General features: G+C 38.4%; 1 protein-coding gene across 2 annotated transcripts in view; it reads right to left on the bottom strand.

Annotated features, from left to right (window-relative positions):
* The window catches only part of SNX25 (sorting nexin 25), a 78,639-nt gene that overhangs the window by 27,180 nt on the left and 37,439 nt on the right, over positions 1-14,020 (bottom strand). For both annotated transcript variants that reach the window (XM_071556324.1, XM_071556325.1), the window contains 2 exons: positions 12,376-12,446; positions 2,202-2,392 (listed from right to left, as the gene is read on the bottom strand). In XM_071556324.1, the coding sequence (XP_071412425.1) occupies positions 2,202-2,392; positions 12,376-12,446 (262 nt within the window). The remainder of the gene's footprint in view (positions 1-2,201; positions 2,393-12,375; positions 12,447-14,020) is intronic.

Below are 14,020 nucleotides of genomic sequence, written 5' to 3'. Positions count from 1 at the left end.
TTCTATCTGTAAGAAGAGACCACTAGCAGCCCCAAATAATCCATCTCCATGCATTTTTACCAGCCATGCTATTACTCCCCTACTACTGCAATAAAGAGGAAGCTTTCTGTAGGATATAAGTAAAATCAAAATACAAGTTTAGCTCACTAGTTAATTCTTTGTTCAACTAGTACCAAAAATTCCACAAAGTTAATAACATATTCAAGCTTCTGTACTACACTTAAATAAAATACTAATTCGAAATACCCTTAGTAAATGCTCATTTCTGACCTACTTCATGAAAGTTGAAGAAAGGAAGGCAGACTTACGAATTTCTTCTGCACAAACTAGTTATTCTGCAAGTTAGATGCGACCTTAACAGAAAAGCTGACACAACCAGACTTTAAGCAGAAATTATGGGCCAGCAGCAGCAACATATCAGCATTATCTTATCTACTAAATTCTAAACAATGTATTTCCCTTTTGCCTAGAATGCTCAGTCAATGCTGCCCCCACAGAAGGGGCCAACATCCAAAAGAACACTGGCTGCCCCAAAATAAGAACCCAAACTGCAGCTACCAGAGTGCTAAAAGAGAATGGGGAGAAGCAACAGTTAGGACAGACTGCTTCCTCAGCTAAGCCTTGGGCATTTTTCTGTGCTCAGAAGCGGCAGCATAGCCTCCATCTCTCATCTGGCCTTCATTTCTCATCCAGCCTCCCTCAGTTTCTTTCTTGGCAACTGAGAGTTAGGGCAACAGAGGAGAGAAGCAGGTATCCTATTTTCTAAACTTACATGGCTGTGGAGGGTTCTAGAGCTGCATCACAGAAACACACTGAAAGCTTAGAAGCACAGCTGCCTCAGAGATGCCATTGTTTCCAGCATCACTACAGCGAATCCCTGTGCAAGGACTCTTCATTCCTACTGATAGTACCATTAACTCAACATGGAGCTATTCATTGGTATATTTGGAAGAGATAACCTCAGGTCAGCAACTGCCACACAAAACACTGGTTTACAGAACATGCAACATAAACTTCCCAAATTCCTTTGATTTTAGTTACAATATTATATTTTATTATATTTCTGACCAATCCCTGCCCCTGTGCAGTGCAGCTTCACTATGGACTCCATTCCTAAACAATGTGAAGTCATCATTATTTATCCAGAAAAGTTTGTAACATCTCAGCAGGCACCAAAAATGGCATCAGTGGCTCATGCAGAGCTGCCACATGCTCCCCTCTTTCCTTTTCTCCTTGGCACCTCTTGCTACACCCAACTTCAGGAAAGAGATCAGGACTGCCTTGGCACAATCTATGACACACCATCTGAAATCATGCCTTAAGGACAAGTGAGGAGTAGGGAATTGTTCTGTTTCACAATCTTACTCAAGAAAAATAAAATACAAATAGTAAGAACTATTACTCCATCATGCTACTTTTTCTTACATGCTACTAAGTTACAATTACTATAAGGACATAAGGAAAATTAAAGACCCCTGCATGAAGAGGCAAGTTACCATCTACCTACATGTAAAACACAAAATCTTCTTTCACATTGGAAAACATCAACTACTGTGCTTTGCGCAAAGGGGACAGAATAGATGGTACAAAAAAGTCACTAAAATTATTAAAGTTTTCCAAGGTTAAGTAGTCATGAGGTTTTTTTTTTGTAGAGGCTGGCTAATACAATGGTAGCTTTTTCTAATTCCAGACTGACATGATGTTGAAAACCAGCAACCAGTCAGCAGCTTTACCCGAGTTTTCTTGCAACAACTGCCCTGAATTCTGTCAATTGCCTTCCGTAAATGCTTGCTTTTGAATAACTTAGCATTTCCAAAACCCACAGGTATTACCTAAAGTGAATATCATGAGGGGCAAAAAAATATTGCATGGATGTTGGCAATCTTTTATTTGAAAGCAAGTTGCTACTTTCAGGAAGGCTGCTACCATGCCCTTATTAACTCCCTTCATGCAGTGTCTGAAAAATCACACATGCTTACACTCCACTCAATCCTTTATGAAGTTTCACTTTTATCAATATTTCAAGCTGAGTGATCAATATGTCTTTTGGGGTACTTCAGTACTCTTTTCCCAGGATAAACAAACTATGCAGCAATTAATTTGTACTTGACTCCTGGGGGAAGGGAGGGATTAGCGATAGTGAGGTAACACAATCCAGTGCTAACACATTTAGAATGACCTTCAGACAATACGATTTGTACCTTCTGACTCTGCGGGCCATCGCCTTCATCAGAAATACCATCTTCCTGCTGGTCATAAGCAGGCCCTCCCAGGAGCCTTATTCTCTTCTCACATTGCTTCTTTGCCACTGTCAGCTGATTAATGTACCTCTTCACATTGCGAGCCCTTAGCAGGTCAGCTTTCATTGCTGCAGTTTCTTTTCCTTTTGAATCTAAGAATAAAGCAAATCAGAGACAGTATTTTACAACATGAAAACATGACTGTACCATTGCCTCTGCAACCTGTCTGATCAAAGCATCTGTCATTCAGGAATCAGCTATGCACAGGAACAGATACTGGCAAGTTTATAATTGAAGCAGAATGATGATTTTGAAACATTCTCCAATGATAACTCAAGGGATTTTTACAAAATTGTTCAGGAAAAAATCCTTATTCAAATGCACAGCAAAACCCAACCCCTTCAGCTCTCTTTCTCTAGCCTCTTGGAAGACACAGGCCCAAGACCTCTACTACAGAATGTATATTTATCAGATGGTGTTAGGAAGCTACCTACGCAGCTATGGCATATGATAGGATATGGAGAGGATGACTTATGTGCCTTACTGAACATAGCATTGACTGCCTGGAGTCGCAAGGGACTGGGCTTTATCCTCTCCAGCCCAGCATGACACATTCCCACACATCTCATTTTCAAATCTAAATTTCTTGAGGCTAATGTGAACAGCATATCATACAGTATCTCCTCCAGACAACACCAACCAACATTCACTCAAAATGCTCACATGACCGAAAACCCCCCAAAATCTTATAATGCCACATCAAGACTGCACAGCACTGTTTAAAAGTGAAGTAATATGAAGACGCCAGTCCGCTGAATAAGACTTAGTAATAACTGATATAATATTTGTGTATTCTACTCTCCAGGCTCTTCAGCTCATTACCAGGATCTTAAAAAAGAAGCAGCAGATGAGGCAAATATGAAATCCTACTGTGTTGAAATCACTCCTTTTTTATATCTGCAGGACATAGCTGATTCACACGTACACACTAGTTTTATTTTCCTCTTGTGAAAACACTCCTGCTTTTTTGGGCTGCAAATATTGCTCAGTAGCAAAGTATTTGGCTTGCAATTGGCTCTGGATTATTTGATTGCTCAGGGATAAATAGTAAAGATCTATTCTGCTACGGTTTCAAAATATCAAATGCTAGTAAAATCATTTAGATAAAAACAGTACTCAATTCTGAAAACAGCTGTTGTTAAGAAAAAACTACATAGTAAGGTTTGTAAATGCATATACAGCAAAAAGGAAATCTCTCAAAATATTTATAATACATATTTTAAACACATTTCTAATACATTAAGGTGTCTTCTCCTTCCATGACTGTTTTCATTCTTGTATTTCCCCCTCAGGACCACATGTAACTGCAGACAACTGTTTTGTCATTTGCATACTGAAGGACAACTCAAGGTATATGGAGCTCCCTGAAGTTCTACACATTTGAATCCAGATATTCGCATGTTATCTTTTCCTGTATTTTTAATCTCACTTTATTTGCTGTACATATCTTTCTATGTTGGTAGGGATCCTTCCTGATTCAAATATTCTTAGTGTTTTAACAGATAAGTATTATTTGCACCTGAGCTGCCACACAATAGTGAACTACAGAGATGATATTCACTGAAGCAAATGATAAAATTACTGTACTATGGGAAAAAAACCCCATCTGTTTTCCTGGCATGTTATCTCCCCAGGAAAGTTAACAGAGCATTTAATTTAAGTGTTTCAGTTCCCTGACCAGAGTTACCAGTAGTATTGATGAGACAAAAGGAAAGGAAAAGACCTTAAGGACAAAAGAATGCATGAACAGTAGTTTAAAGTGAAGATTAGATCCCAATTTTTCCCTCCTGCACTTGACTCTAAGATGATTTTAGAAGTTGTCAATTCTTTCAATAGTTTAAATGCTTTGGGCTCAAAATGCACAGTTGAAATCCCACACTTTTGAAAACCCACAAACCGTGCTATGCAATGATCATTCAGCCTTCTTAAAACAAAAGTACCCTTTCTGGTGAAAACAAGGCATTCTTGGAGGGTTTTCAAAGCAAGCATTACTGATGTTTACCTGAAGTCTTACCATCCTGCAATTTCAGCAGGCCTCGAGGAGAGATCCTACATCCCACCTATTCCAGTGATTAATTACTGTATTAACAAAGATCCTTCAAAAACATTTACCTCAGCTCTTCATGTCCATAAGGAGCCAATCCACCTAAGAAACACTCAGGGCAGTGATGTGGATCATGCTGCCAGTCTGTTCTTGCCACATGGATAAACAGGGCTAGTCACTGTGAAGCCTGGCAGCCACGTCTTTCACAAATAAACAAGAGGCTGAGGAGGAGCAGCCTAGCACTCAATGTGTCTAACGTGTTACAGGGCAGGAAAGACAGCGTGAATGTGTGGGCAAACAATGAACATTCATTCCCCTCTTCCAAACCATGGAAGATAAGCTTGCAGAAATCAGGAGGAGCATTTTCAGCTAGTTTTTTCCTAACCCTAATCTGCTTTTGAGATTTTGTACATTTTCAGATCTCAACTGCTCTGCTCTTTTCATGTTAAACCCTATAAAAAAGATACTTTAAGTTATAAAGCCTACTCATTTTAATCTATTCTTGCCTGATTGCACCACCACCAAATCACAAGGTAGAATTAAGAGTCTTTTTTGCCATCTCCAAGTATCAGCAAAGATGATGTTCACTACATTCACCTGTCACTGCATAAACCAAATAGAAAGAAAGGCACAAAAGAAAAGGCTTACATGTATTCACATACCCTCCAGCAAGCCACAATAAATGGAAAAGGACTAGATATATGCTACTGAGACACTGTTTCACCGCTATGAAAGGAAAAACAGTTATTCAAAGGATCCACTTTCTTTATTTGTTTGGGGTTTTTTAATAGCAATAACTTTACAGTTTGGGTATTTAAAAAAAATTACTATTAAAAAAATCACTTCTCATCAGCAAGACAAGAAAGATGTTTCTTTGCTTCTTTCTCCCCACAAGCTGCATACACGTTTACCAGCAGCAGCTGAGAGCACCTTCACCCCCAAAGGAGAAAACTGTCTTTTATTAACTGCCTTAAAAATAATTCTCCTTATCAGAGGAAATTTTGATAGGGCATGCACTGGAGGAAATTCAAAATCCCAAAGTGGTACTGTGCATCTCTCCCACAGGTAACCAAAAGCAATTATTACCAAAAGCAGAATTTAACACTCTGCTTATCAGTCCACATTTGTGGATAATTTGCACCAAACAACATTAACATGCAAATGGTCCAAATGAGCTGAATCTTACCAAGTAATCAAAGCTATGCTATCTGTGCAAATCTTTTTAACTCTATGCATTCTTGCACATCAGCAGTGTTTGTGACAAACTTTTACATTTTCTTCCAGATCACTCGTAAGTGTCTTGATTTGAGCTATGCCAGAAGCCTATCCCAGAGCTCACCAAAACCATTTCTGAAAACTGATTTCTCAGACCTAATTTTCTTTACCTTTTTTTAGTAGTTTTGTTATGCAGTCGAGGGGTGGTGTGTGTGTGTATATACACACACATACATAAATATATATATATATATATGCATAAACTGGATTAAACTGCAGTACATATTCACACCATCCATTTTTCCATCAGAACGCTGATCCCATCCACATACTAGTCATGGCAAAAAATGCCACACAAAGTTTACTGCCATTAAACACAATGAAGGATACACAAAAATAATGTAAATGAAGACATATGTAAAGCCTGCTTAAAGCACAACCTAAATTACATTTTAGACAAGCATGAACCATTCCCTCTCTTGACAGTACCAGCATAAAACTGATTTCTCATTTTACCTCTGAAGTTATATATGAGAAAAGCATGAATAAACCCAAAAGTACAAGTTCTTGTTCCTTTACAGCTTCTAGAACTACAGATATATGACACCTGGGAGCATGTACAACAACCCTGACCAATCTGACCAGTCACCAAAGGAGTGACACACATACACAACATCAACTGCATTTTTGCAAGTCTTGCAAGAGCCAAATTAAGACCATGCAGGGCCTACTTAATGCCCTGCTGAAGTACTTAAGTAGTCAACATCAATTTAACATTTTCATATCAACAGTAACTGTAACCTTCTATATACAATTCAGAAATCATTACAGACCTCCTTGAACTCTCAGAAACCTTGAATTACACATTTTCAAAGCCCATGTAGGCCTGGAAAAGTATTTGTTCAATTCTGCAAGAGCAGGAGAAATTTTAAGAATAATGCACACGCTTCTACTGCCCACAGTCCCAGGAAAGGGGAAAACCAGATCTAACATGGTCGGACAAGAAACTGAGCAAAACAAGTGCTTCATTCCAAACACTTCAGGCAACAGAGCTGGGAGAAGGGATTTATAGGGAGATCATGGAGAACTTTGGCACTGGTCATTAGCAACGTATAGTACAACACAGCCTCCCACTCATAACCACAGCTGAATAAAACAAGAAGTCAGGTGGCAGTAAAGTAAATCTGAGCATGGCAGTCAGTACGTACTATACAGTAAAATAACACCCATCAGATACAGCCTCTGTCTGCAGGTCCTTGCATCCCCTTTGGTCACATCTATCTGACCAGTCAGCCCCTTCCCTCCTTCTTCCACTGATGAGCATCTCCCCAAACCAACAGTGGACATGATGCATTGCTGTCAGTAGCACAGGCAAAGAATCTCAGGAGCAGAAAGAAAAATTTCCTCTATAAAACTGATCTGAAATCAAACCAAACAAATCTATCACAATTAATATGTAATCTTCACCCTCACCCACACAGATTCCCTCCACACTTACCACTTGAGTATAGGCTCTTTTAGCCTTACCAGAAGCTATGCAAAAATAATTCCATATGCATGTTTAACCCTGTGGGGAGGATGCAGGTGGGGAGGAGGAATCATAATACAGTTTTGTCATAATTAAGTTAGATGGCATCTGTAATCCACTGGAATGCACAAGTATCTATTTCATTTCACTCTAAATTATCATCTTGACAAAACCCACACATCACAACCTACATACCCAAGTTAACCTGGAGCCCCAGTTTCTAAAAGAAGTCCCTTTCTACGGCTGAACATTCAAGCCTTTTTCAAAACCACAGTACCTAAGAGGCCTGACCACAGCTGTTTCTGTGCCACTTGTCAGCTTTGCTTGTAAAAGCAAATATCCAGACTCACAGTGGGAATGCTTAGCAGGAGAAATGTACTGCAACACAGCAAATCTCTCCATAAGAAATGGTTGCTTATTTGACCTGCTTGAAAAGGAGCAGTTTTCTCAACAAGGATGCCCGGGGTCAATTATCTTGTGGCATCTTGAAAAACAGTCCCATCCAGTTATCCAAGGTGGTTTCCAGTCATGCTGTGGAGTCACTTGTAAGGTAGAGGCCACAAAAAATTAAAAGGCAAATCAAAGAAATCCCTTTACAAAAAAACTTCTAAAAAATCTCTTAAGAGATTTGCTCTCTGTTGCCCTAAGACAAGGTACTTGCCTTCATGGTGCTTTGGCTTTGTTTTAAAAAGCAACCAGTAAAAAGAAATCCTTGCTAAAATTCTTGTAGGATCCACAATCCATATAATATATACCATTAATACTGTATCAGTACAAGAAGAAACAAAAATGTGTTTTAAAATTAGAACTAGTGCATTTAAACAGCTTCTTATTCCTATTACAGCAAATATCAAGTTGCTATAGGAACTTACTTCTGTTGCTATTTCATGATTGGTGTTTTTTAAACATTTTCTTTACAAAAATTCAGATTTACTTTTGCTCCTAGAAACTCACCTCCTCTGTCATTCATACTACAATGCCCAATCCATGTATTTGCCCTCTTTCACTTTAATAGATCAAAATGCAGTAAACATTTTCAGAAAGCATTTCTAGTCCAAAGTTAAAATACCTAAAATTTAGCTTAAATTTAGTTCAGTATTTAGAAGGAATCCTTATCGAAACGTAAGAAGAGGAGAGAGTTAAAGATGCAGAAAGATGTAGTTCTTCCAACCACAGTACATGTGATTGTAGAGAATGGTACTGTCTGAAAACATCAATAGGAAAAAAACAAACACAAGTTAAAAAAACAAACAAACCAACCCCACCAGAACTAGCACCAAAAGCAGGCCTTCTAGCCTTCTCCTACAGTCACTGCTTTAGTGATCCTGACCATTTTGGAAGAAGATACAGAGAAAGACACAGTTCAAGAAGGAAGGCAGATATGTGTACACACCAGATTCTGCACTTTTGTGCCAGGAGAGAAGTAGTGCAGCACCAGCATGCAAGGAAACAGCTTCCATTTACAATGGCCTGCACTGCTCGAAAATAAACTATCCATGTCTCTAAAAACAATAATGCTGTTAGGTTTCTTATTCAACTTCAGCAATGGCCAAAAGCAGTTCTCCTGGCCACAGAAATTTTATCACCCACCCACAAGTGGCATCATACTGAAAACCTCTCACTTTGTGTCTCAGCTTGTTAAGACCTTTGACTCTCGCTGGGAGTCAAATGCAAAACTTACTGCTTAACATGAATCAGGCACTTGAATGTTTTTGTTTGCTCTCTTATGCTCACATACCAGAAGATTTGAGTGACAGAAATCTGAAAAGAAAAAAACCCAACCCTATAACATGGCTCTCTTAACTACAGAGCGTTTAATACACGGATGTATAGAACTATCCTAAAGTACATTCCGATTTTATTAATGCCCTAACAAATAAGTATTTTGCCAATAGGTGGCACCAGCACTAGTTAAATCAAGCGTAAAGAGCCCTGTCCCTACTGGAGAACAAGTCTTCCTCTCCAACCCTGCTGGGCACCAACACTAAATGCATACTTTGGTATCACCACAAAATATATAAAAAGGCCAGGTAACTATATAGCTCCTATGAGAAGTCATCAGTCTGAAACTTGGTCTGCGGGCTACTCATCCTTTAATAACAGACACCCAACCTTTTTATAAAAGGAATATTTCTGGTCAGTTTTAGAGACTTAATTATGTTCTCAACCAATAGCAAAGGTACACAGTCCTGCTCAGGCATATTTATTACTAGTCATGCAGTTGCACAACACCTCCTTTGCTAAGCAAAGTATAAAGAGTATAAACAGTAGCTAAGCACTTACTTAGAGTACTTAGAGTATTGGCCGCTCTTGCTGCACTAACTGCTCCCTAGGTTTTCTGCTGTACCTTTTTCTATTGAAAACACTGCCTCAGAAAGCTCTCATGGCTCAGACTGATGGAAGCACTCATGTGGGACCCCGCCTGCATCCAACTCTGGGGACTCCAGCATAGTAAAGACATGGACCTGTTGGAGCAGATCCAAATGAGAACTATGAAGGTTATCCAAGGGATGGAACACTTTTCCCAAGAGGAAAGGCTGAGACAACCGAGGCTGTTCAGCCTGGAGAAGAGAAGGCTCTGGGAAGACCTGACCGCAGCCCTTTAGTACTTTATAAGAGGCCTGTAAGAAAGATGGGGACATACGTTTTTAGCAGGTCTGTTGTGATAGGACAAGTGGTAATGGTTTTAAATCAAAAAGGGGTCAAATTTAGATTGGACGAAAGGAGACAACTATTTTTACAATTAATTCTTTTACACTGAAGGTGATGAAACACTGGAACAGGTTGCCCAGAGAAGTGGTAGATGCCACATCCCTGGAAACATTTGAGGTCAGGTGGGTGGGGCTCTGAGCAGCCTCATCTAGATGAAGATGTTTCAGGTCATTTCAGGGGGTTTGGAGTAAATGAGCTTGAAAAGTCCCTTCCAACCCAAACCGTTCTATGATTCTATATGCAAGTACATACTTTTCTGCACTTGCTGTACTCTTAACAGTTTGAGAGTGGACATCAGGCTCAACAGAATACTGGCCAGCCAAAGTTCAGCTGCTCTAGCTGAACACCCAGACACTAAAGAAGCAGCTACATTTTCAGGACACTACTTTGCCATAGAAAAAAGGAAAAAGCTACCAGTTAGACACTCTCTTGCCAGGTTGGAATCAAAACTAAGAGATGCCCATGACACAAAAGGAAAGACCTCATTTACTAGCAGGAAAGGAGTGACTGTCATACATATCCAATGGCCATGCTCACACATCATTGCAGGTTGGTACTAGGTACTGGGGGAACAAAGGAAGGGAAAGAATAAGATTGTGGAAACACAGTTCCATTTTGCATAAAGTTTACGTTTAGTTATTCACCATTGAATCCAGGGGTAGCATTATGCTCTAGCATCCAGAAAGGGAAACCACCAAAAGGTGGCATTTAACCAAAAGGTGTCCCTCCTACAAGAGTTCAGCAACCTTTGTAATTGCAGTGAGCTAGGGGGTTTTTATTGGCTTTTGTTTTAAGGAAGGTAACAAAGCTTTTTTCTTGAAACTTTTCTTCTTAAAATTCAGGAACATATTAGGTTCATTAGCATATTAGGTAAAATGTCTCCACCTACTTCAGGAAAAACAAAATACAAAACAGCCTTCAGAAATAGATTTTAACCCTCTACAGTTTTGATAGCCATCTTAAAATTTTTGGTAGCTGAAAACCTTAGTGGAATAACTGAAATGGCTTAAAAATTTGTCCTAAATTTGTGTAAACTATAAAGAGATTGTATTGCATGCCTTTGTCAGACATACTGTTCCACATGTCAAAAGTAAAAAAAAGTCACGCTTTTCTTGAGACACAATGTGAATAACCACTGGGTATTTAATAAACCAAAGGTTTAGCCACAAATATCCCACTGGCTAACAATCAACCTTTGAATGACACAGAAGGTTGCCATAGGGCTAAACTATTAATAAAAGGTCCATACTGTAACACAAAACTTCAATGCACCAGCCAGAGAAATTTCTGTTGTTATTTTTTTTTAAAATACAGACAGAAGTCAAGAGCCCATAAAAATGCAGAACCAACTTCCCCACAGAATAAGTGGAACCAGATCTATAATATTTTTGTATCTATTCTGCAGTACCAGAGACCTGTAGCTTCAGAAAAACAACTTCTGTTCAGGATTTAGAACAGGAGACAGTTAAATAGATGAACTCAAGTAAGACAGTGAAAAGTGAGACAATAATTAACTGCAGGAGCCTAAACTGTATTAAAATATTCCCCAAATCAATTCTTGTCTCAAAAAGACCAATGGCAGCGCAAATGGAAATACAGGGTTAGCAAGATTGATTTTTCATAATGTACTCAGTTAACTTCCCATTTTATTACTTTATGAAACAGACTTTCCACTAAATTAAGTTCTGAGAAATATTAATACCTATTTCTATAATGTACACTTAAATAAAAAACAGTGCCTACTTCTCCTCTTACCTTGGTTTGACACAAGCAATATATCCTACTGGAATGCACATATAGCTCTGTTTTAGAATGTAAACAAGAAAGCATTATCAGTGTTGACAACCTTATACCTTCAGAAACCTGAGCATGGACCCCAAACACTTCAGACTGTCCAAAATTTCCCCACCACACAGTGTGTTCATTTTCTGTTTCTGCATTTTTCAGTACACTTGAATTACTTTGTAAAGTCTCCCTTTCCAATGCAAGAAGCTAAAAAATAATTTTGAGGGAGTTTAACCTGAGAGATAGAGATTACATTAGAAACGTAAATCTTTTACATTTATTTATAAATAAATTAATTTTTGCTGTCCGTTGCCTTTTTATTAGGCATTGATACAACTTAAGTGCATCTCCCAAAGCAAAAATACAATGAAGAGTCAAAATAAAGTCTGACTGGATTACGCTGTATCATTCCTCCTTCTGTGTTTTGAAAGAACAGACTGAGACTCTGAAGAAGGGATTCTATGAAAAAGACAGAGGAAACAAGATTCTCAATATATGAATTTGTAATGCCAGAAATCCTAGTTGCAGCAAGTTCTGGGGAAAAAAAGCATCATAGATATGACCTTTCTTATGATCCAACAGCTTAGATGAAGATAGGCTGGGGGAATAATCACACCACGGGAGTTTCTGGAAGAATCAGACAAGCGAAACAGATCTGACATACTGAAGTCATGGCATTCCTAGAATCTGTCTAAAAAGCCCACACACACTGATTGCATATGTATGCTGGGAGTTCAAACAGCTTTTCAAAATGAAAACAACAGATGTGACTTAACAAAATGGAATCTTACCTTTCTGTCTCTTCACTTGGGGAATATTGCTGATTGTGGTTGCCTGAACTATCTCCACTACAATTTGATACCTAGTTTTAAAAACAGTAGGGAATGAGGGTGAAGAGGGAGAAGAGAAGAAAAGAAAACATGGTATTAATTTTTTACAATGTGTTCTATATACAGCACACTTAAGAATTAATAAAAATCAAAACCCTGCCAACTCCTCCTTATCTAGGAATAGATTAATTTCTCAATATGCCTGCAACCTAATGAGCAGTGTCCACATGGAGTAGAGAAAAAAGATTATCTTGAAACAAAAAGAAAACATCCAACTAGCAATAATATTGCCCTCTTCTCTCAACTGCTGGCGCTAGACAGTCTATATTCAGTAAACAGAATATAGTCACAGTCTAAATATTAAATACAAGTCTTCTGTAGGAAACTAGGATGCAAGTTCAGTTCAAATAAGCTCTCTGTAAGGTTCTTTCAGCTAATGCACTCAGTACCTATATGGAGCATATATAGCCTAGGAGAAGAAAAAAATGCACGAAAATATGTAAAACATTAAAGTACTATGCTCCAGAAATAATAAAAACATGTTTATTACCTAAACCTATACCACACATAACAGTAGACAGCTAATACAGCTAGTAAACTGAATTTTAAGTAAAACTGATTTTGCAACTGACAGGCACTATGCACTCAGCAAAGAAATGACTGTCAATTAAACCTTTCATAAATATCAAAGATTTGGCCATAAGAAACATTCAAACTCTTCTCAGTACACTTACTTTGGTAGCTATTAATACTGGTAAGAAATTAAGTATTCTAGTGAATTTGCTATCTGTCAAGTTAACTCTTAGATGAAAGCTGAAGCCTTCCAGAAAGGCTGCTATTTCTGTGATGACTTGTTCTCCATCTAGAGTCTGTGATCCTTAAAATATATTTCCTTTCTTGCACGTAAAATTTCTTCACCAACATCACTCAATTGCCTCCATTTCTCCTGCCTCCTATAATTCTTTCAGGATTTTGATTGTCTCTGACTCTTTGTATGGACACAGTTTTACACACACAGTATTCAATCACAACTACGCTTCCAGAATGCTTTTTCTGCAGCAATATTTAGTCTACCCAAATCCTTCAATTATCAAGTTGAAACCTGAAAATTTGTTTGCAAAACTTTAATGTTTCTAACCCTATTTCCATTTGCCATTACTGTATTTTGGTTGTTTTCATCCATCACCACAGTTCTTGCCCAGTCCAGAGGAAGAACAGCCACACAGCAAGGGTGGTATTTTGGTGTGTAAGAAGTCCCTCCAAATTTACTCCCATTTGTTCACATTCATCCTATCATATGTTTTCATTACCAATACTGTAATACAGCATTTCTTTTTTCTGTACCTCATTGTATTACCCCAACTGTGGGAGATGTTCCAAGTTACATCCTCCAAGTTACTATTTAGTCTGTTCTTCCCAAGCACTGTGCTCTGGCTGTAACTCCTCGGTAAGACTGTGTACAACACTGCACCACAGAAACACCATCCTTGGTACATTGCCATTGACCTTTTTCTTCCAGAAAGTCTGTTCCAAATATCCTAGCTGCTATAATCCCGTGGTGTTGATGAGCAAAAACCTAATGAATTTTTAAATATGATGGTGAATT

This window comes from Pithys albifrons, chromosome 5 (assembly GCF_047495875.1).
Source record: "Pithys albifrons albifrons isolate INPA30051 chromosome 5, PitAlb_v1, whole genome shotgun sequence".
NCBI lineage: Eukaryota > Metazoa > Chordata > Aves > Passeriformes > Thamnophilidae > Pithys > Pithys albifrons.
This window is presented reverse-complemented; position numbering and strand designations above follow the sequence as displayed.